The sequence below is a fragment of the Haliaeetus albicilla genome, chromosome 19, assembly GCF_947461875.1.
Source record: "Haliaeetus albicilla chromosome 19, bHalAlb1.1, whole genome shotgun sequence".
NCBI classification, from domain to species: Eukaryota; Metazoa; Chordata; class Aves; order Accipitriformes; family Accipitridae; genus Haliaeetus; species Haliaeetus albicilla.
This window is the reverse complement of record NC_091501.1, coordinates 19,190,495-19,212,830: the sequence shown is the minus strand read 5'-3', so window position 1 is coordinate 19,212,830 and position 22,336 is coordinate 19,190,495. Positions and strand designations below refer to the sequence as shown.

The following is a 22,336-nucleotide window of genomic DNA, read 5'->3' as shown; positions in this document are numbered from 1 at the left end:
ATGGTAAATGATATTTAGTAAGCAGGAAATATAGAGAATAACATTTTGTGCTAGTTTTACATACAGGGAAACTGAGGTTAAGTATATATTTTAAGAACTCTACATCAGTTTAGGTTTTTTTTCTTAAAGGGAAAATAAACAAGGTCTAAGTAAAAGCATGTAACTTTTCTAAATACAACAGTTTCATATCTATAGTGCAAAGTGGCTAGACAGGCAAGTTATGTTGTTAGAAAATGTATTAAAAGTGACAATTGTATTGTAAAACCTATTAAAAATGAAATTATTAATATTGCCTAGGCATATAAAAGGTTGACAAGCAATGAGTTAGCTTCTCCACACAGTTCTGCCAATGACCTACAAAAGTTGGTAACTAATGTCAAATTTCCCTTGGATCCAAGATAAGCATTATAGATACACTTTTGAATCAGAACAGATTTTGAACCTGTTTATAGCAGTAAGGCTGCATCAAGCCATGCACGGCACCACAACACCTAGGCTTTCCTTGTCAACCTCCACTTCTTCATGATCATATCCATGAAATACATTTTGAAGAGAATACAATGGCAGTAATGACACGAATGATTTTGCAGCTCTCTCTGTTTGTTAATTGACTTATTAACTGTGTCGAGGGCATGGGATGCCAGTCAAAGCAGTTCTGGACCAGTGATGGTGCTCCTGTCCAGGCATAGCGACACATCACTGCAAAGTACAAAACCTAAAAGAGTAAGTTTATGCCAGGTAAATAGAAACAGGCATTAGAAGGGACTAGAAAACTGATACTAATGTATTATTTGCCTGACTTAAAAAAAACCCAAACAAACAAATCCTCCCCTCCCCAGCCTATGAATCCTCCAGATGAAATATTTTACTGCTGAGACAGAAATGTCTGCTTGCCTGCTGGGATACCAGTAACTGCAGCTGCACTCATAAGCAGAGGATCCAAGTCTGGCAAAGGGCATAAAAATTCTAATAGCAGAGCCCTTGTAATGCCAGACTCATGTATTAAGCATCTTCCCAAAAGGTCAGAACTGAGACATGTTGCTTTCTGTGCTGCACATCAGCTCTCAAGAACTCCGATAATTCATGCCTAAAGTGCACAATCAGTGTGTTTCCTTCATGCACCAATCGCCAGAGAAGATATTACATCAGAGGTGAATAAGCCCTGTCGGTTATCTCAGAAGGGTCAGAGAGCCATAAATTGAGGCTCATAACAGACATTGCTTCACCAGAGTTGGTCCTTTATTCAGCAGAAGTTTCCAGTCTTCTCTACAATGGAAAAAAGTTACAAGAAAGCAAAAGATTGAGTCTAATGAGAGATTAAAAAGAGGTCGGAAATTAGGTCAAGCCAAACAAAAAAGAAGAAAACCTAATGTTTCCTCTATTAAAAAACCCCAAACTTATCAGCAGAACATTGCAATGGTAAAGAAAGGGAAAAATCTTTCATGTATACATTTGGGAGTGCCCTCTGAAGTACAATATAACAAAAACTGGGCACAAGCCTTGCAAGACGCCTTGCATTCCATACCAGATTTAATATGCTTGCCATTATAAACAAATAGATTATCTGAATGAGCAAGGACTAATTTTAGGATTTCAGTTTCTTAAACTCTTCTTCCTTGGTTAGAAATTTCATTCCATGCTTAGCTTGACAAATACACTTTAATTCTCCCAAATTATGAGTGAGATTTCTGTGACAACCCACGTTCATTGATAATCTCATGAATAAACACATATAAAACCTTTACAGAGCCGAGGCCTTCACAAATAAGGGGATTAAGTATTTGGTCTTGTACTTTATTACCCTACTGAATCTGAAAGAATGATGTGATTGGAGGGCATGGGAGTGGGCTGAAACTGAAGCTCCTAAAACCAGTATTTTATTTGCCCACTGAGGTTAGTAATCTTTGCTCTAATTTATTTATTTATTTAAATGTGGCTATTTATACTGATTTTTTTATCTGTACTGTAAAATATATATATTCCCCAAAATGGGGTGTGGTAAGTTCAAGTCTGAAATGATAAGACCAAACTGATTAGATTGATTTGTTGTTGTTATAAGATTTTTGAATATATAAGCTGAAATAATAGAGAAATGAATTTGAATCAAGGTTTTAAAGAAAACTCAAAAAGAGACCTTGTTGAAGTTTGGAAAACTTTTATGCTAACTCTGGACATTTTAAAATAGATTAATGCATCTCTAACCAGGCCCAGATTCCCTCAGCCTACAAAATGAAAAGGGAGGAGAATAAAGGCATACAAAATCTCTAGGATACCACTGTAATGGCAGAATGAGCCATTTCCTCTGCTAATATAGGCAAGAAATTTGAGGCAAGACAAGGACCGAGCATCTACAAAAATTCTGTCCAGCAGTTTGGAGGAATTTATTCCTATCCCTGCAACCAGCCATAGGAGCAGCGCTAGTATGTAGGTATGCTGCCTTTGGCTACTGACATTTACCTGGCCTATCAGTTATCCCTTCAGTGCCCATAATACCCTTCAGTGTTTTCTGTGAGCTACTGTGGTTGCGACCTCTTGGTAAGCGGTTGTACTTGGCAATCCTTCTGAGGGGAGCACTGACTTTTCCTAATTTTTCTTGAAGTCTTCCATAGCTTGAGGGCAGAACAGGCCATTTGGGAGGATCTACTTCATAATTTTTGTGTTTCCCATGCTTTTCACTTAGTACACAACAACCTGTTTGCACAGAAACCAGTTCAATATACAGAAAATATATACCAAGTGAAGGGCTTCCACTTAGCCACTCTTCTTTGCTTGGCGGTCTGAGAAGATGGTTGGTGTGCGTGAGGGGAATACATGTCTCTGCATATTCCCCACACCTGTCCCTGTATGGACTTAATAAATCAGGTCTGAAACAAGCTCAGCTACATCACTGCATCCAGATAGCCTCATGCTTCAGTATTTAAGAAGTCTCTCTAGCCGATTGCTCACTGGGAAAACAAAAAGCCGTCTCCTTGTCTAAAGTTTGTAATGTATCTGAGGCATGTCTCATGTAAGTGGGAAGAACTGAGAACTGGCCCATAAGATTTGCCCTGGCCAAGGTCTCTTGCAGAAAGATACACTAACATGCTTTCTTTCCCTAAGATCCCAAACCAGTGACAACTCTGGCAGCAGGACGTACAGCTCTCACTGCAGTCAACCACAACAGCCCAAGCAAGATGGGCTTTCACAATGATGCATTGCAGGATTACCCCAATATAACTGGGGCTGAAATCTTACCCATCATTACTATTACTGTGGTGTTATACTTTGTTGGGAAATTCACTTCGCCTGCATTTCATCCCTGGATCAGTAGCTGCGTTAGTCATGCATGTGAAATCACATGGAAAGGATTTAAGGGAGTAAATAGGACCTTTATTATGGTTTTGTAAAATATAGGATCCACTTAGTTCAATACCTGAAGCATCCTTCTGTATTCATCTGTCTGTCAGGCAGTCTGAAATTATCAGCAAAATATAACCATGTTTACATCAGCTATACCACAGTACCAAATTATAGTTTGCAATGAAAAAAATCACTCAGTAGGGCCTGAGTTACTTGCTAAAACCTGAGTTGCCTGGTGATGTACAAACTGCTAATCAGCTGACAATATGATCTTAATCTCACTTGAACAATGTGAATCTTAAATGGTTTTTCATAAACTTTCTCTAGTATCTTTCTAAGATTTCTTGTTTTCTCTAATCTTCCCAAGATTCCATATCTTTCTTTAGGACAAATCTGAGTCCTTCTCAAATATATCTTTGAAAACAATTGTGAGAATAATTTCAAGGTACACTCCACTTGTATCTTCTTAAACTACTGAGAAAAAAAATGCCTGATTGTGATGTCAAAAGCTTCATTATATTTCTCAAAGGTATTAACTGTGGTAAGTCACATATTATTCTTCCTTCAAAGCTTAAACTCACATATAATTAAACTAAAATTAGTCTTGCCTTGGCTCCAACTGTACCTGCTACTCCAGTGAGATCATACATTTAGAACAGCAGACAGTGAAATATGGCTAGAGAACAAAAAATGCCATGCGTACTAGCACAGGAAAAGAAAGATAGCCAGCTTGCAACGCTGCTGTAAGAAAAAGGTGACAAAGGAGGTTACTAGGCAAGGAATGGGGCACCAAAATATTGGTCTCTGTGACAAAATTCACCCTTTCACCTCAAAAAGCTAATTAAGAAGAGCTTGCCTTAGTAGTTTTAAGGAAACAGAACTGATCTTTAAAATCAAAAAACAAGTCTTGGGGCTGCAGCACATCCCTTCCACAGCCTCTGCCCTGCCTAGGCGGGAGGAGTGGCTGCTGCCCCACTTAGTTTCTGTAGGAAGTTCTTGTTCACTGGGTCTGAATCCACATGGATCCTGAGGCCTGACCTCACTGGCAGTTCCCTCTTCAGCAACAGCTTCTTCACCGCCTTTACTCTTTAGGTATTCCGTGTCCTCAGGCTGTGTTCTGAATGTATTACAGTGAAGAGTAACACTGACTTCCTTAGGCAAGGCTTGGGCAGATACCAGGGAAAGGGAAAAGCATTACTCCTGTGTTATTCTATCACCTTTTTTTCTGCTAGCAGCGGCATGACTGAGTGGGAAATACAGCCCTTCCTCTATGCTGGTACCCCACACATACCACTCGACTGAAGAAGCTCCAGCCTGTGATGCTTTTACTGGTGTGTACAGTAGCAGTATAACAATGCTGACTTCAATTATAGTGAGTACTGAAGCCTAATGATAACAGGAATAGTATATACTTTCTATTCAGGTCATTTGCTTGGGCTAATATATTAGCTATTAATAACCAGACTAGCCTCTTTCCCTCCCTGAGGCACTCTGCTCTGCCTGCTCTGAACCATGACAGAATATCAATGAAAAGCCTTCATAAGTTTGCAGGTGATGCCTTCCAGAGAGGATCTGGATGATGATAATCATTCAACATGCAGTTCTGAGACAGGAAGTTTACATTTCTCACAGCAAATCCCAGCTACCTCCTTCTTAAATGAATGCAGCAATTAATGGCTATATGAAACATACTTGCTCCAGTGGACTTTTCCCTCCAGCGTCTGCATCTCTCCCAATATAGCAAGGAGAAGTGAAGACTTGCCACAGCCAACCTGACCCACAATCATTGTCATCTGACCTATGATAATAACAAATACATTTTCAAAAAAGAAAAAAAAAGTTCTACTCAAGACCGCAAGGCGCAACTAGATCCAGTTCTACAGCACTTGAACTAGTTGGTTACGTTTGTTAGCATCCACTACATAAATGGGCAATACGCATAGAATCATAGAATGGTTTGGGTTGGAAGGGGCCTTAAAGATCATCTAGTGCCAACCCCCCTGCCATGGGCAGGAACACCTTCTGCTAAATCAGGTTGCCCAAAGGCCCAGCCAACACGGCCTTCAACACTTCCAGGGAGGGGGCATCCACAGCCTTTCTGGGCAAATTATTATGCATGTATTCATCATACAAATTGCAAGTATTCATCTATAGAAATATACATTAATGGACAGTACAAGTACACACTAATCTCCAAAGGAATGAGACCATTGCTTTGACATATGTTATCATGCACTGTACGGGACTTTGTTACTTTATGGAAGTTATTTAGGGTCAAATGCTATGAAGTGGGAAGTGATTATTCAGTCTGGGATTCCATTAAAATTTGGGCCAATCTAATTAGTGACTGCAACTGAGAGAAGATCCATTACTTTTTTCTGCTTTGCTGTACTCCTCCCACCACCACTTTCCTACCTTTAGTCCTACTTTGTAGTGGCAATGGTGCTTCTCAGATCTTCCCATAAACTAACTGAACTCACTAACTGTGCTAGCTAGTGCACTTGCCAGGTAAGCCTCTCGCCACCTGGGGAGTTAATGGTCTTATTCCTTCCAAAGGAGGTAAACTGTCAGACTGGTTCACCCAGCTTGTAAACCCAGGGCTGTAGATTGTAAACTCCTTGGAGTAAAGACCTTCTCCTGGTGTTGTATGTGGCACTGGGCCAGCACAAAGAAGTGTTCATCCATGTATAAGACACCTAATGCTACAGTGAAACAAATGATACAGACTTTGGGATTACCTATAGTACTTTGGGATTATTAAAAATAATAATGAATTTTTTTGCAACTATCTTTTTCATATTTATTCTTACTCTTGACTTTGTTCCTGCTGTTATAAACACTATATAAACTGTATAGGTATATAAAATCATGTAATTTTTTGTTTATTTATAGTACTTCTGGTTAATGATATAGCTGTATGACCAATACAGTTCATGACCTCGTATACATTTTTAACCTTCATTTTTTCTTATAAAAATCTAAATGTGTGGGTTTGTGCTTTTCACAACCTCAAGAAATGGAATTAGTAGCAATTTGATATTACATATTTAATGTTTAAGGTGTGCATTTATCCTACCTGTTGGGATTCTGATGTTTATGTTGGACAACGTAGCTAAACCACTTCCCCATGAAAAGTATCCATTGGTCACCTACAAAACAATTACCACAAGTCAGATATATAAACACGAGGGAAAAAACATAGAATGTCTAGTTAAAACATAGAATGTCTAGTTTGGATTTAAAATGTTACTGAAATAAATCTGTGATTAATAGACATGGTGAGGTATGCTCATACACAAAAAAAAGCAAGTTAGGTTTGTAAAGACTGCCAAACTCAGGAAAGTTTGTAAATAAGGAAAGTTATATACACAAACATATATACTGATTGAAATGCAATAAAGGGATGATCTTGAGTTGAACTCTACCAAACACTTTAATTCTGTCAAGTATAAGATTAAAGACTAAGAATAATGGCCACAAGATCTCACAGGTGACAATCTAAATAGCATACCTTATCAAGGAATGAATCATCCTGTATATTGTGATACATGGCCCCTTGTGAATGGATTCCCAAAGTACAAGTTGAATATTCACAAGGTTTATGCTGAACATAAGAAAAATATTCCCCAGTGTACGCTAGCCTTTTTGTACTTCCTTTGGAGTTGACAGGGCATGAAACATTCCTTGCACAGAGTGCAAGGACATATGTGGGGAAAATTTGGCCAACATGACTTAAAATAATGTCATAATAAATGTCATGTCATAATAAATGTCAAAATGGGATTCAAAAGTTTTGATCTTGGCTCTAAGAGTGAAAGAGAAGTGTATAAAGGGAAAGTCTAAAAAATCTGTATTAATTTCTGCATATCAGATTATCTAGTTTTTGTTCCTTTAGATCCATGATGCCTCTGTTTCCTGGGAAGACAGAGAATGACTATGAAGAGCTGGTCTGTAACAAATCTTCTCACTTTATTTTTGGCTGAGGTGCTAATTTATTTAAGGGCTTGTTCTTGCATGGGACAATCTGCCTTTGGAAGAACAGCAGCAATTGGGCACTATCCCGTACTGCTGCAGGAGGACCTACTCCTCATAAAGAATGAGAAAATGTTTTCAAACCACCTTGATTGCGATATCATCTATCTCCACAGGACGTGTTTGCTTCCTTGTTGGCTGTTCATAGCTTTCAAGCTGATACCTCAAAGGCTGCCTCCTGTTGATGGCCTTGGTGTGCTACATAGTGAAATGAAGAAAGGAGAAAAGTTTGAATTCTCAAGAGGGGACAATATTTGGTTCCTTATAAAACAGGCAATCCATTCCCTTTCTTACCATCATTCTAGGTCACAGGAAGAAACTAGTGCTTTTCAGTATATGTGATAATAAAGACACACTACTGTGATGTTTCAAACACCCTTAACTGAAGTATGAGGCATATCTTTCTGATTTTGGTTTCCTACGCATAACAACCCCAGATTTCAGCTCTGTCATCCCCCTCAAACCACTAGGTAAGTCTGCCCTACCTGAGGTAGCTCCAAACAAAGCTGTGTCAGTAAAAGTGTAAGGATATGGAGAGTTACCAGTTTGGTTCTCAGAAGCAGAATAGCTGCAGGAGCAAGAAGCATATCAAATTAGCTTGTGCAGAATACCTCACTTATGCTTAAGAGTGATTGTGGAGCTAGCTCATTCAGAGCCACCTGTGGTATTTGTAAGCACCACTGTATTGAGCTAAATTGGGATAATCTTAGTGATTCCTTACAGCTGGGCTGTCTACAGTGAATGATTTAACCTTTACAGATATTACCTTTATTTTTCCCTCTCCCCATCATCCAGACTTTGTCTGTCACTCTCTGTAGGGCTGGGCAAAAGGTGGACAAGAGAAACAAAACAAATGCTGAAACAATTTCATTTTTGTTTCCTTTAGTATAATTGTTAAGCCAGAAAAAACAAGAAGCATGTTGTTTTGGGTTGGCAAACTAATTTAATTCAGCTCAAAATAAAATTTATTTTTTGCTGATCTTTTCCTTCTGTTGCTGTCTTCAACTTTCAGTCACATTTCAAATGACATAATCAGTTTGAAACAGTTGAAATATGTAGCTTATTTCACAAAGTTTGGTGGTGTTTGTCCCACCTCCAATTCTGAATCTCCCAGAGCAGGAATCAGTCCTACCTAAAGATGCCCAACATATAATGGATTGTACTGGCAATGTACAGTACAAACGCCATAACCACAAGAAATGCACCTGGGCCTTTTATGAAAACTGAGAAGGATGAATTTGTACCATGTGTAAATGTGTTGGGGTGTGTTATGGGGGTTTTATTACTACTGGCCCTTCAGCAATGCTTAAATGTGTTTGGGGACCGTTCATGTCATAGAAACACAGAGATCCTGACATAGAAGAGGCAAAACTGGTCAATGTTAGAGTCAGGCTGGAAGCCAAAACTCCTGAGCCCTATCATTTAGGCCACTAGCCTTGTATGGGGCTATATGGCCTCTCTGCTTTGAAATTCAGTGTCATAAAACAGAACTTACAAGTCCTGTGTGCTTCTTACAGGATTCATAAGCTACAGAGCTGTCCCCACCTCTCCAGCTGTCATCTCCAATCTCATCACTCAGGAGAAACTCATTCAGCTTCTGTACACTTGAAAGAAAACAGGACAGTGAGTTAAATAAACCCAGGTTTCCATGACCACATTTCCATTTTTGTGCAGCCCAGCCAGCAGGATATATCAGAACTGTTCCAAAAGAAGTTCATGGGATACTTCTGGTTTCCTATTGGACTGTCTGCCACCCTGATGGCAAGTGAAAATTTATTTATGTGGAAGAAGGACAGATGAAAATAATTAAACATCGTACTGGTAGCTGGGAATGAAGAGGAGAGCTATTCATGTGAGTGCCACTAGAGCTCCGTGGCAATGGTTTCCATCCTGGCAGGCTTACCTCTTCTGTGCCTTTCTTATGCCTACGCACAGTCAGGATGCATAAATGAGTCATTCACCCACCTACATCCTCTGAAAATGCCAATGCCTCAGGTGCATCCTGAACACAGCTTTTGCATACACTGCATGCAAATGGGACTGAAGACTACACAACCCAGGAGAGCCACGGCCAGCCTTGGACAATTACAGCAAGAGCTCTCTTTGCCTGCTTCTTAAAAGTGTCCACTGGGAAATAAAGCACACAAGTTCAATTCATTCTTCATCACAGAAGGATCTGATCCCCTTTCCGCCCCATTTCCTTTCAGAGTGCTGTAAGCACCTAGCTCTTTATCATTCTGGGGAAGGGATGAACAAAAGCACCCACTGGTCATGCTATGTTACTTTGTAAAAACTAAAATCAAGGTGCATTGAGCCAGAGACTGAGAAAGCAGAAGGACATAAGACTTCAAATCAGTGATTTGAATGTTAATCTGCAAATGGGAAAGTAGTCCTTTTTTAAGGCCTGTCTCAGCATTTCGTATGAAATTATCACTACATGTTCAAGCCACAGAGATACTGGTTAGCAAGAAAGCACTGCTATTGTCATTATTTCCTCCTGCCAGTATATCTGTTCCTATCTCCTCTTTTGAAAGGAAAATTTATGTGTCTAACTCCCATATCAGAGTTTAAGTCTTACATAAGTGCATCAAACAAGAATTTATCTTCTTGTAGAAGATAAGAGACCTCGTTCTGATCATCTGCCTAAGAAGACATCAACCGTTACTTTGCATTTGAACAAGGACAGGTACCCTCAAAAGTTTTCATGGTACTAGAAGTACTCTTTAACATAAAATGGAGAATCTGACCAAAGTATGAGCACTTAATCATAACACAAATGAGCACATACTCATATACATGTATTTGATTGATGGTAGAGCCGTGGAGTGGCCAAGCACGCATTTTTCATTCTTCACTTGGGGGACATGATGTTCATGGGAGAAAGATGTTAAGAAGTAAGTTTGCCAAAGGGTAAAGTTTGTTTTGGCAAATATGGTCTCTAAATAGTGTCCTGAGGGGTGGCCAGCAGTGTTAAGGAAAATGTACACACCAATTTGATATTAGGGCTATGCTAAACATAGTGCAGAGATGTAGAGGCTGGGATGATTTATAAAGGAGCCTTGAGATTTTCCACTAGTCAGAAATAATTTTCAACCTAGGGAAAATGTCTCATGTGGCCCTGCTGCTGCTTTGACAAAAATAAACTCTATTTAATTTTTTTTTTAAAGTGAGTGTGGTGCTGGCAAATGACAGCTGTGGAGCCTGAAGTCCCCTTGACTGCTATTTGTTATTACTGTTACCCACCAAAAAGAGGCAGTGGCAGCAGCAATGCAATACCTTGCCAATGTGCTTCAGTCTTGGCAAGAAGGAATTACGTTTCTGGGTGTGAAGGTTAGTTCGGTCTTTACATCCTGCTCATGCTTGGCATCTGACACATTACTGCCAGTCAGGTGTCAGTTTGCGCCTCTTGGGACATCTTGTCAGTGTGTATGTCTACATAACTGCCCCATGACCATGACTCTTTCCATACAGACCACTGACGCAACAGCCAAAAGTCTGAAATTTGACTTACTACCAACCAGCTCCCTTGAGATTAAGTGCTCTATAGTCCAGCACGAAGGAAGTTGTTTTGTTGGGCTACTTGCAGCAATAAATGCCTGGAACATATAAGTTTCTGATGAAGCAACATATTTTATGAGTTCCTTTTCCTTTTTTTTTAAAATCTTTTCCACTTTGTGCCAACTTCTTCACTGTCCTGCCATGCAGATCCCTAACCCTCACAGACAAAATTCCGAAATATCTGCCTTGCCATGCTTTCTCTCCTGCATCTCTTTACTGCTATTCAGGGGAACAGCAGTTTCTCTATAAGAGAAGTGCTGTAGGACTCAGTTTCCCTTGGGTGACTAGTCCAGTGTTCCTCTATCCACTTTCTTTCCTAAGAAATTCCATGCTAGTGCTAGACAATGGGAGACAGGTCAATACCAAATTCTCACGTAAAGCCCAATGCACCGTTTGTGGAGGTAGACTTAAGCCAGTTGCTCTCCCTTGCATCAGCAGGGCCAGTCTTGCTAGATAGCTTCACGCCAGTCTCTCTCATCTCCCTCTGCATTGACAAGAGCTCAGAAAAGTACTAGGTAAGGGTGACGGTGGGTGGCCACACTGTGAGAAGAGGAGCATATCCCAAGGAAGGACAGTCCAGCTCTGAATCTGACCTGCCAAACTTGGTGAAATTATCACAAGAATGGAACATTTCTTTGTCTCTGTGTCATGCAGTAAAAAGAAATGGTTACTCTGATTTCTCTCACATTTTTGAACATCTCAGTCCCACCTCTTAATCCTCTTCCATGTGAGCAGGTAGAAACCACCTTTTTCTCCAGCACCTTCCCTGTTGTATTACTGAATGTAGGTGTTCAAGAGTTGGAGAAACAAGAAGGGCCACTTACCTTACGATAGCCTTGACTGCAAAACGAACCACAGTGGAGAGCAGGAACAGCGGTGTGACCAGGATGTGAAACAATGAGAGGGATGCAAAGGCCTGGGCGGGCTGCAGCGGCTTGACATTGGTATACGCGTAAGTCACAAAGGTCTGTCACATCAGGAAAAGAGCATGTCAGGTTAAGGACTCTTGAAAAAGATGGACAAGGACAGCGAGCAAAATATTTTGCTCAGCTAGGGCCAGTAACTACATAGCTCAATTTATTGGGAATCCCAGTAAACTGAAGAGAAAGCTGTCTTCTATTAAAGTGCAAAAGATTTTAAAAACTTGCCAGTGATTTCAAGAGATTTACACATTTAAGAATGAAAAACTTTTCTTTATAAAGTCACAGCATTTAGTTTTGTAAAGTTTTGTAACTGACTTCAGGGTTTAGAGGAAACAAACAAACCAGAAAAATCAGTAAGAACCTAATAAATCTTATGGGATTTTTTCACAGATGTAGAACTATGGTCATATCTCATCCAATGTTAGCATACTCTGAGTAATGCCCTCAGCATTTGGTCTAGGAAGACTCGTTACTAGCCGGCATGCCATAGTTCCTCCAGTGCATTAGGCTGAGATTTAAACCTGGCCAGAGGACAAGCAAAATTTATTTCTCCCTAAACTGCAGAGTACCCTTTCTTGAAAACTAAAATGGTGGCTTATAATGCACTTTGAAACAGGAATGATTTTCACTGCTAGACAATAGAAAAGCAAAGCCACCCAAAACCCTTTCAAAATGAGACCTTCTCAAAATGGGTCTTCTTTCAAGTTGCAATGCTTTTTTTCTTTCTTATAGGAAAAAATTATATTTCTTTTTGTTTTTACCAATCCAAGCCACAGCTGGTGAAATACCAGCTCTTGGAATGGACACTTCCAGTGTCATGCTATTCTACAGTTAGCAGGGGCACATTAGCTCATCTGCCAGTTTTATGAGGAATATGTCCTACAAAAACAATGGTGTCTTTTCTTTCTTTCTCCCCCTCTCATTTTCTCTGTCTTTTTATAAGGAAAAGTGAAAAAACCATTATCTTACTGCAAGAACAGCAGCTATTGGTATGGCCGCATTCATAAAAACTGTGAAAGAGAAATAAAATAGGCATCAGATTATATGAAATAAGCAAAAACAGTTTTACCATTAGTTGTATGGCACTAGAAGAATCCAGTTATTTCCAATTTAAGTAATTAAAACTCCCAAAGGAAAATTCCTATGCAGGAAGAAATTTCCTTCCATGACAGAGAGACATCTTAAACACACAAACAAATAAGCCAAGTAATTATCTCATTTGTATACTTTAGTGAACTGGGATAAAAAGTTTTATGTGCACAATTATTATGCAACACAACGAAAACATTACCCTGTCAGCTCTTCTACATTACAGAAAATACAATTTCATTCAGACACTAATTTATCTTTCCTGTAATCAGAGCTGCTAATGTTATCTGGAGCCTTCTTACTATAAACCAATTCATAACTGTAATGTCATTATGAAGGTGACAGAAAACTTCCTACAAAAAAAAAAAATCAGCAAAGCATGCTCTGTATTTTCAAGTTTCTGTGTTATATATTTGTCATGCCTTTTTATTTGAATCACATTTCACACACACAAAAAATAGTGTCATAGGCACAGCTGTATTTGGCTTTAGTTGAAGCCAGGAGGAATGTTGACATGGAGAACAGGATCCATTTCTGAGCATTAAAAACATAGTTACTTACTGGAAAGAGATGTATGAAGCGCAAAGGTTTTGAGACTGGTGAGTTCCTTCATTCTTGTTTCTTCCACGCTAGTACAAAATATGTGCTCCCAGGCATACAGCTTTAATAACTTAATGCCTTTTAGTATCTCATTGGTTTTCTTTAATCTTTCAGTAGAATAGTCCTTCATTTCAAAAGAAAACAAGGATAAGAAATTGATAATGGTTTATAGTTTTAATGAGAATACTCTTTTCCCCTCACTTCTGTTGTAAAATTCATTAAAGATTTATAATTTTGTTTGGTTTTTTGTACAGGCTTTCAGTTGCCATACTGAGTAACACAATATAAAATTCCTTGTTCTTTAGAGATGTTAAAGTGTTTACAATCATGAGGGGAAATTAAGTGACCTGTTCTGAGAAGAAATATAACCCAAAACATCTGAATCCTTCAAATAGAGGGTGAAACTCAGGGAGGTGGATTAGTAGGTCAGTGGTGTCCATAACAATAGACAGAAGACTTCATGTGTGTGATCGCTGATACAAGATTCATTCTGGGATTCATACAGACCGGCGAGCAAAATAAATAAGATGTTTATTCATATATTTAGCTAATTGCCTCCACCAGAAAACAGTAATTCTAAGTTTTGGTAAAATCATAATCCAAAAGATGTTATGAGTCAGACAAACTCAGAAAAGAGCAAAAAGAAAGATTCAGACTATTTCTGAAATTATGTAAAGATAAATCCTCTGTTGGTATAAATTGGCACAACTGTACAGGATTGAAGTGTGCTGAAGATTAAATTAATGTATGTATAATTTGCTTACTGAATATTAAGATAACAAGGATCTTTAAATATTCAACAACTCAAGCGTCAAAGGTTGATTAAAAAAGTTCAAGGATCACAAGAATAAAGTTAAAAATTAGACAAAGTATCAGAAAACATTTCTAATTGGTGAACTAAATTAGACAGCAAAATAAACTTACAGCACTGAAGAATGTAAAATAGATATTGATCCAGCAATGCCAGCTGATTTTTAGAGAATACCAAAGCTTGGGGTGAGAGCATAAAGTCTCTAGCCATTTCAGAGGGCGGTTGTACACATTCTTTAAAACTCTCCTCCTGTAATTTATCAGTCATTTGTACTGTTTGCTAACATCCCATGAAATAAAACACCTGAATGTAGGAATAGCACCCTTTCATGGAACGGAATTCAGGTGAAACCATGCTAGTTGGGTGAAAAATACTCTCTGCAGAGAAGACAGGTCAAGGCCCACATACTTTTTTCAGATTCTTGTCTGACAAATGTTAGGACGGAAGAGATACTAAGCCACAGAAAAACAGAAAGGGAGGGATAATGGAATTAAGACACAGCTTGCCCAAACCTCTGCAATGAATGTTCACTAACAACAAGAACCCCTGATTACTCGTTCTCATTTCTGGATGTGCTGGTTTTGGCTGAGGTAGAGTTCATTTTTTTCACAGTAGCTAGTATGGGGCCGTGGTTTGGATTTGTGCTGAAAACAGTGTTGATAACACAGGGATGTTTTAGTTGTTGCTGAGCAGTGCTCACACAGAGCCAAGGGCTTTTCTGCTCCTCACCCCACCCCACCAGCGAGGCGGCTGGGGGGGCACAAGGAGTTGGGAGGGGACACAGCCAGGACAGCTGACCCCAACTGACCAAGGGATGTTCCAGACCATAGGATGTCATGCCTAGCATTTAAAGCTGGGGGAACAAGAAGGAAGGGGGGGACATTCGGAGTGATGGCATTTGTCTGCCCTAGTAACCATTAGGCATGATGAAGCCCTGCTCTCCTGGAGATGGCTGAACACCTGCCTGCCCGTGGGAAGTGGGGAATGAATTCCTTGGTTTGCTTTGCTTGCATGTGTGGCTTTTCCTTTACCTGTTAAACTGTCCTTATCTCAACCCACGAGTTTTCTCACTTTTACTCTTCCAATTCTCTCCCCCATCCCACCGGGGGAGAGAGTGAGCAGCTGTGTGGAGCTTAGTTGCCGGCTGGGGTTAAACCACTACACTAGGGATCACAAATGTCACTGAAATAATTTACTTACGAGAGTGCTCTTCTGAGCCTCAGCCAGCTTCGTAGCTATGAAGTACTGTATTGGAGCTAACAGTACAATGACAGCAGCACCGACCAATGCACTCATTCCAAGTAAATTGTAGAGTAGGATCACACCCATTATTATCTATGAAGAAAAAAGCAATATAGAAAAAGGAGATTTCAATATGCCAGAAGGATAGCAAGAAAAAATATTTTTCCTTCTAATAAACAAATGGTTCATAGGAATCAAGTGAGCCCTTACTTCAGAAGGTCGTGTTTGGAAAGTGTGGGAAATAAACCCAGAAGCCTTTATTTTTGACATTAACTGCATAGTTTGTGTTACTGCCTGGTAGTCCTAATTCCAGACGAGGTTTCCACAGAACTAAAGGAGCACTAAAATGATGGTGCTTACCCCAAGGCATTTTACAGAATCACTGGCCTTAAGTCTTATTTACACTAGAACTCCTTACATCACTGGAAGTTTTCAAAGGTCTTAGGACTGTCATGAATCACGTTTGCATTCTGTCATAGTGGTCCTCTTGCAACTGCAAACAGAGGCACATCTAAGACAGGCACTGAAGCATATGTGGTGGGAGTGACACAAATCTTACCTTGTGCATCAATACCATGTAGGTCTGTAGGAAAGTACCAAGATGCTATCTTAGTCCTACAAAAAGTTCGGGAACACTTCCCACAATGGTTTACCCGGGAATGTCTCTGATGCAACTACTGTAATTCTGCTTCCTGTGTTAATACAAGCTCTACTACATAAGTATTTTGATAAAAAGCTCCACTGTATGGTACAGGATATACAGAACTAACTAGTTGCCTACTTTGTATTTTTGCTCTCTCTTCAATGAGTCAGTTCTGTCTTTAAATCTGCATTCTTATTATACAGTATCAGAAATAAGAATCAGTGAAGTTCAACATTTTGAAAGCATTATTTAGCTCTTCAGGCTTGTGTAATGTAAATTAGCATACCTACATGCCATTTTCTTAGCAGAATAACACAAGGTTACAGGTAGCAATTTGTACTTGGGGTAAACTGAAGCCCTTACTAGGGGCCTGAACCTGCAATGAGTTTTTGTGATTGATAACAGGCCATAATTTGTTGATACACAATGTATTTTGTAAGATTCATCCCAATCTTCAGCAGGCTATGGTTATATTGGCTCACTCTTGAAGGATATAAGTTCAGTATTTGCTACAAGCTTTTCTGCTTGAGGAGGGCGCAGCCCTGACAAGTGCTGTTTCTTGAGACGTCCCTTGAAGTTCAACTCTTTTGCATAAGGCAAGATAGAATAGTCCCAACACCTTTTCCAGAGTGGTATAGTTATAATCCAGCTCATAGTTACGAAGGGTTAGTTTCTTCCTTCTTTTTTGCAAAAAGCAGCCAATTGAGCTAATCAGGCAGAAAGACTTATTACCATAACACCAGTGTCATTGATATCAGCTGCATAATACTTTGAGAAGGAAATAGTAAATATTCTCCTTTCAATTTTATTGTTGGAGCAGATGTGTAAGGTAATCACTATGACTGATAGAGCTAAAGAGCAGAAGGAGCCCTTTGTAGCCTAGGCCACAGGTGCTCACTCACCAAGTTCTTCAGCAAGGGTAAATTCATGGGTGATGCTACGCTCATTCCTGCACAAAGCTATTGTCAAGCTCCCCTGTGTTCCCTGTCTCCTGATTACCTGAAGGTCAACTACAGGAACCAGCAAAATCATCAGAAATTTCCTCAAACCAGCCTTTTACAGTAGTGGTAAGGAAGGCCATTACATTTCTACAGTGGCTGAGACAGAGACTTTATTAAAGAGACAAATGAGTGGTGAATTTAGTCTACATATAATTCTTCACTAGCCACAGGAATCAGACCACCTGTTCATTTAATAACATTCAAAGTATTAACAGCAACTCTTCCAAATAAACGTGGGTGTGAAACAGTGACTTAAAATTAAATGCTCTGTATTATTTCTAATTTCTGTTACTGTGCAAACTTTTTTTGTCCTTTTCTCCATAAATTATTTGATGACTCTCTAAACCCTACCCTATCCTAAAATAGACACATAAACCCAGTATTTTTTTCCATTAGTAGTAATAATATTGCTGACTATTATAATAGATTACTGACGCAGTCCAAGGAATTTCAGCAAAACAGATCTACTATAAGAGTGGCTTTTATCCTTTTTTAAACTTATTTAATGTTGGTGGGGTTATCTACAAGTTAGGGCCATGTCAATTGCACCCCAAGCTAAAATTCTGAAGGTGCTACAGGAGTCCAAGCTTCATGGAAAATCAGCATGGCTTAGGTCATTAAGTCATTTAGCACTTTTGAATATTTCTTTCAGGCTAATAATTTTTACTTTTCCTTCCTACAGATCCGCCTACAGATCTTTCCCAGCCTTGTTAAGAACCAGATGTTTACAGTAACTAAGCTCGTTTATATGAGAGCTACTCTGGGCATTCTGTGCAGCACGCTGTTGGTGCTGCTGTCAGTCACTGAGCAGGATTCAATTGCTTTTTGCTCCTGCCACAAAACGCAGTTAAAAAGTGGACACTGCAAATGCAATACTTAGCACTGGTCAGATGCCTGTGATGCTGCCATGTGGCAGAAATAAAAGCAATGACTTGTGTCAGTAGTGGAAGAAATATGAGCAGGGAAAGGATGACAGGTCATGATTCTTAAAGTCACAGACCACATCCATGACATGGAAATCCTGCTCAAAAAATTCCTCTCTTTACTTCAGAGACAGCCTCCCAGCCCTTGGAGGAGATGATGGACCACGTTTCTGCTTGTTAGTCTTCCTGGCAAATGAGTGTGAAGTCCAAGTTCCCCTCTGGATTCTGTAGTAGTCTCACAGACATATACTCTTTTCAACCACGTTGGAGGATCTCTGAAATCAGGCCCTTACTTTGATGCTCTACCTGAACAGGCATTGCCCACAGATTGGGGCACAGGAACAAGAACCACATTAATTGATTTGTTTCTATGGCAACCAAGTTATTGATTTGTCCCAGTGTCATCTCTCCCATGGACAAGTTGGATGTCGAAAGCCTCAGGATCTTATTATATATCATCGCCTGTAGGAAAGGAGTAAAATGGAAGATATGAAAATGATATAATTATAAAGCAACAGTAGCAGAAGGACATTTCAAGCTGCGGTATCAGTCTCTACCTAAGACAGCCCTTCTCCAAGTCTCTCACCTGAGACACAGAAAGAGAGATGGAGACAGAGTGAGAGAAAGCACAAGAGAGAGAACTGACTTTAAAAAACTCCAAATCCTTTTAAAAGGTTTGTTGCTTAACACAGACCTAAAATAGAACAAAATGACAGCAAAACATCAACATTTAGGAGACCGGGCAAAGATCTCCTTTGAACAAACATTTGGTGAGCCTGCTTTTCTGTGACACTGTCTGTCAAAGAGATCTTTGTTTCTGATAAGATAGTTAAACTCATGCTATGAAGTTTTGATCAGGGTGGCTATATATTCCTTTGGGTTTCTCTTCTTTACCTGGCCATCTATTTCCATAAAATTTGTAGGAGCTTAAGAGAGTTTAAAATTAATCAGGGCTTATATCTACCAGAATTTTAAAGACAAATATTGTGAGCCCAGTTTGCAGCTACGACCAAATATCAAACACTGCAACTTTGAGAAATTTTTAAAAATATTTTGTGCCCTTTGCCCTGTTTTGTCCATGAATCCTGCAGAATTAAGCAGAAATGCCTACACGCCATGGTGAATTACATCAGCTGCATATGGTCCTAAAAGTCCCCATTTTGGCAAGTGGGAGTTGCAAAAGCACAAGGAAATAATCATGTATGCTTTCTCCACCATGTCTGTACCATCTATCCTGGGAGAAGGCAGAAAATGTTTGAAATATCTACATCAATCATAGCGTGCACAAAACCCAGAAGCTTCCATGCTGAGATGATATTCTTGTGGTTAGTTACACCTGGCAAAACATCAGTTCCAGCTTCTGTTCTGCACACAGTGCTACTGCTGTCCATGGAGCGTGGTCTGCGGAGATCCCTGCTACAACCCACCCATGTTCTGAGCTGGAGCTGCTGGCTCCAGTTCATAAACATGGCTTTCACAGAGGGTTAATGGATGCCAGGTTTAGAGACACAGTTTTGGAGATGAATTACTCCTGTCCCATCCCACAGGGCTCTGTGCAAAAGGGCATAAATATTCAGAATCACGCACATGATACATGGACAATGTTCCCGTAAAACATAGCGTGGCCAAAGATACTCTGCAGATAACTGCTCACAGTCAGCAGAAGTAACCTCATAGGCAAATGAACAAAGCAGGGGCAGAGCCAAAACAACACTGCTTATCTTCATATACTTAACGTCATCTGCAAAAATATGTTCTTACATGCACAGTGTGAGTGCTAAACTTCTGCACGTTAGTATGATGGTTTTTGTTTTTAGCAAAAGCAATTGCTGCCATCAGTTTGGCTGTGTCACTGATACCACTTCTCCAGTTTTCTGTATAAAAATACGGTGCCTCTCTTCTCTCAAACAACTGTTAACTGAGTCTTCAGATAAAGAACAAGACAAATGAAAGTACAAAGCTGGAGCTAGTATTAGTGAATTTCTTGGCAGATCACGCAAACATCTTTGCTCACCAGTAAAGCACCTCGTAGGTTGATGCCAGTTTCTGTAGTTACATAGTAGGATGCCTGCAGGAATGTCCTCTGCAAGATAAGGGCCAGGAAAAGAAGAACTGCCAAAACATAAACATTTCTGAGGAATTCCTCTGAGGAAAGATATGAATTTGATGGATCCTTCACCTGAAAAGAAAGGAAAAAGTGATGAAAGTGGCATAGGAGGAATTGTATGTTCTTGAGATACAGGAAACAAGGGAATTCAGTCATTACATTACAATAAAAAATATTGGTGGTATTATGGGACAGTTATGGAAATCAGATTTCTCACTGTACCTACACAGCAAAATCATTTGGATACAATTAAATACTCCGCTCATGTTCCAAAGACTTAACTTTTAGCTGTTCTAAAATGAATTGGTTTTAGCAGGAAAGGGACAATTAGATCACCATGTCTGCCTTATCTTTAGTTTCTTCATCAAATTCTGATGACTTGTAGGATAGAAATGCTACTCTGTAGAAAATAAAGCTCATTCCACCTGGACCACAAAGAAGCTGCAAGAAAATATTTTTTATTATATGGGATTAGTTACTCATGTTGCATTTGCATATTATGGAAACAATTCCTTCCAGAAATATAGCCTATGATACCTGTGAATTCTGAATAAAATAAGAACATATATACCAGTATTCCCCACAAAATGAACTTTAAACAGGGGGAAAAAAAGTCTCATTCAAATCACTTTATTTGTTTTCATTTTCTAGTTTTGATATTCACTGTTCTGCTCTGTTTCAGGCAGAAAAGGAAACAAATGTACCAAAATACTGCAAGGAAGGCTGTTCTTTTGGTATTTCCGATCCAGCTGGAAGCAGGATGTACTGGAATTCTTACAAAAAAAAAAAAAAAGAAGAAGAAAAAGCCTGTTCCACTGAACTACCCAGCCTGATCCTGAGATGAAAGGACTGGGGAATAGTGGAAAGTAAACCACTACCCTCTTGGAGATTCTTTCATCACTCTGGATAAGTGTCATCTGCCATGAGACTGCAGGCAGGAGAGAGGTGCTCGGAACCCTCCAGGCTCACCTCACTGCAGTGACCCCAGCCTCGCCACACCACACACTCCTCCCTCTGCCATGGGCAGCTGACACCCAAAAGGTGTGTATATGCACCCAGCAGTGTTTTCAAAAGGTCCAATGTCTGTAAGACACCTAAATCCCACTGAAATAATAGGTCTAAGTGGCTCAACCAGCCCAAGACTCCTTGAAATGTGGGTTGTTTAAGTTTATGATTGGCCAGGTAAATATATTTGAAAACTCTTCTCTTAATGTGCTGCTGCATCTAACTTCCCCATGTTTACATGGTGGGGATATCAATAATAACATAACATTTGTAGATACCTTTATTAATGTACATAGAGTTCTCAGGTATTAAGGGAGAATAAGCATAAAATGCAATTAATTCACATTAATTGGAACTAGACCGAATTTAAAGGAGAAACACATAATAGCAAGAACAACCAAGAGAAAGTTTATCAAAATCCATAAATTAAAAGCAAATGTATTCTGAAATGTATCCAAAAGAAATAGTGACTGTCACCAAGCTAGGCTCTTGGAGTGGTTTCAAGTTCTCCAATGATTTTAATCTTCCCTTTAGCCAGTGTTGATTAAAACTTAAAAAAACCCACAACTAAAACCACTACACTGAAGAGTACAAAAGATGAAGGAAGTGTACAAGGTACAGATTCCTAAATTTGAGATCCAGAAATTATAATTTTCAAGCTAAAATACCTTGTTTGTTCAACGTGCAAAACAGCCCCATTTTTGAGGCGAAATATGCACTTTCCCTTTTAACTCTGTGCCTCAAATCCAACACGTGGAGGTTCAAGGATGATAAAGACCTTTATTTGATAAGCTGCACAATTAAAGTCTCATTCTTCAGTGCAATGGCTGAATGAGAGTCTAAAGCCAAATTCAGACCATCAAGAAAATGGATGTCAGGAGCAAGCAGCCAAGGAGAAGTTTGGACAGTGATGATAGTCAAATGCTTTATCTGCAGGGGAAAATGTTATTCCATTACATACCTATCTGCTCCTTCAAATATAAAACACTCCGCATAAAGTGTTTGTAGATGTTTCCATCTCAGAAGACAGACGTAGGAAAATTTCTTCATCATGTCTTCTCTG

At 39.4% G+C, this 22,336-nt stretch overlaps 1 protein-coding gene across 9 annotated transcripts in view; it reads right to left on the bottom strand.

The window, feature by feature from the left end:
* The window catches only part of ABCC9 (ATP binding cassette subfamily C member 9), a 76,048-nt gene that overhangs the window by 32,633 nt on the left and 21,079 nt on the right, over positions 1–22,336 (bottom strand). For 5 of the 9 annotated variants that reach the window (XM_069806643.1, XM_069806642.1, XM_069806641.1 and 2 more), the window contains 11 exons: positions 20,176–20,340; positions 18,468–18,623; positions 15,553–15,687; positions 13,503–13,665; positions 12,822–12,862; positions 11,754–11,896; positions 8,867–8,975; positions 7,459–7,569; positions 6,416–6,488; positions 5,032–5,137; positions 3,413–3,451 (listed from right to left, as the gene is read on the bottom strand). In XM_069806643.1, coding sequence (XP_069662744.1) covers positions 3,413–3,451; positions 5,032–5,137; positions 6,416–6,488; positions 7,459–7,569; positions 8,867–8,975; positions 11,754–11,896; positions 12,822–12,862; positions 13,503–13,665; positions 15,553–15,687; positions 18,468–18,623; positions 20,176–20,340 — 1,241 coding nt within the window. The remainder of the gene's footprint in view (positions 1–3,412; positions 3,452–5,031; positions 5,138–6,415; positions 6,489–7,458; positions 7,570–8,866; positions 8,976–11,753; positions 11,897–12,821; positions 12,863–13,502; positions 13,666–15,552; positions 15,688–18,467; positions 18,624–20,175; positions 20,341–22,336) is intronic. The other 4 variants (XM_069806648.1, XM_069806647.1, XM_069806649.1 and 1 more) reach the window with 1 other exon arrangement.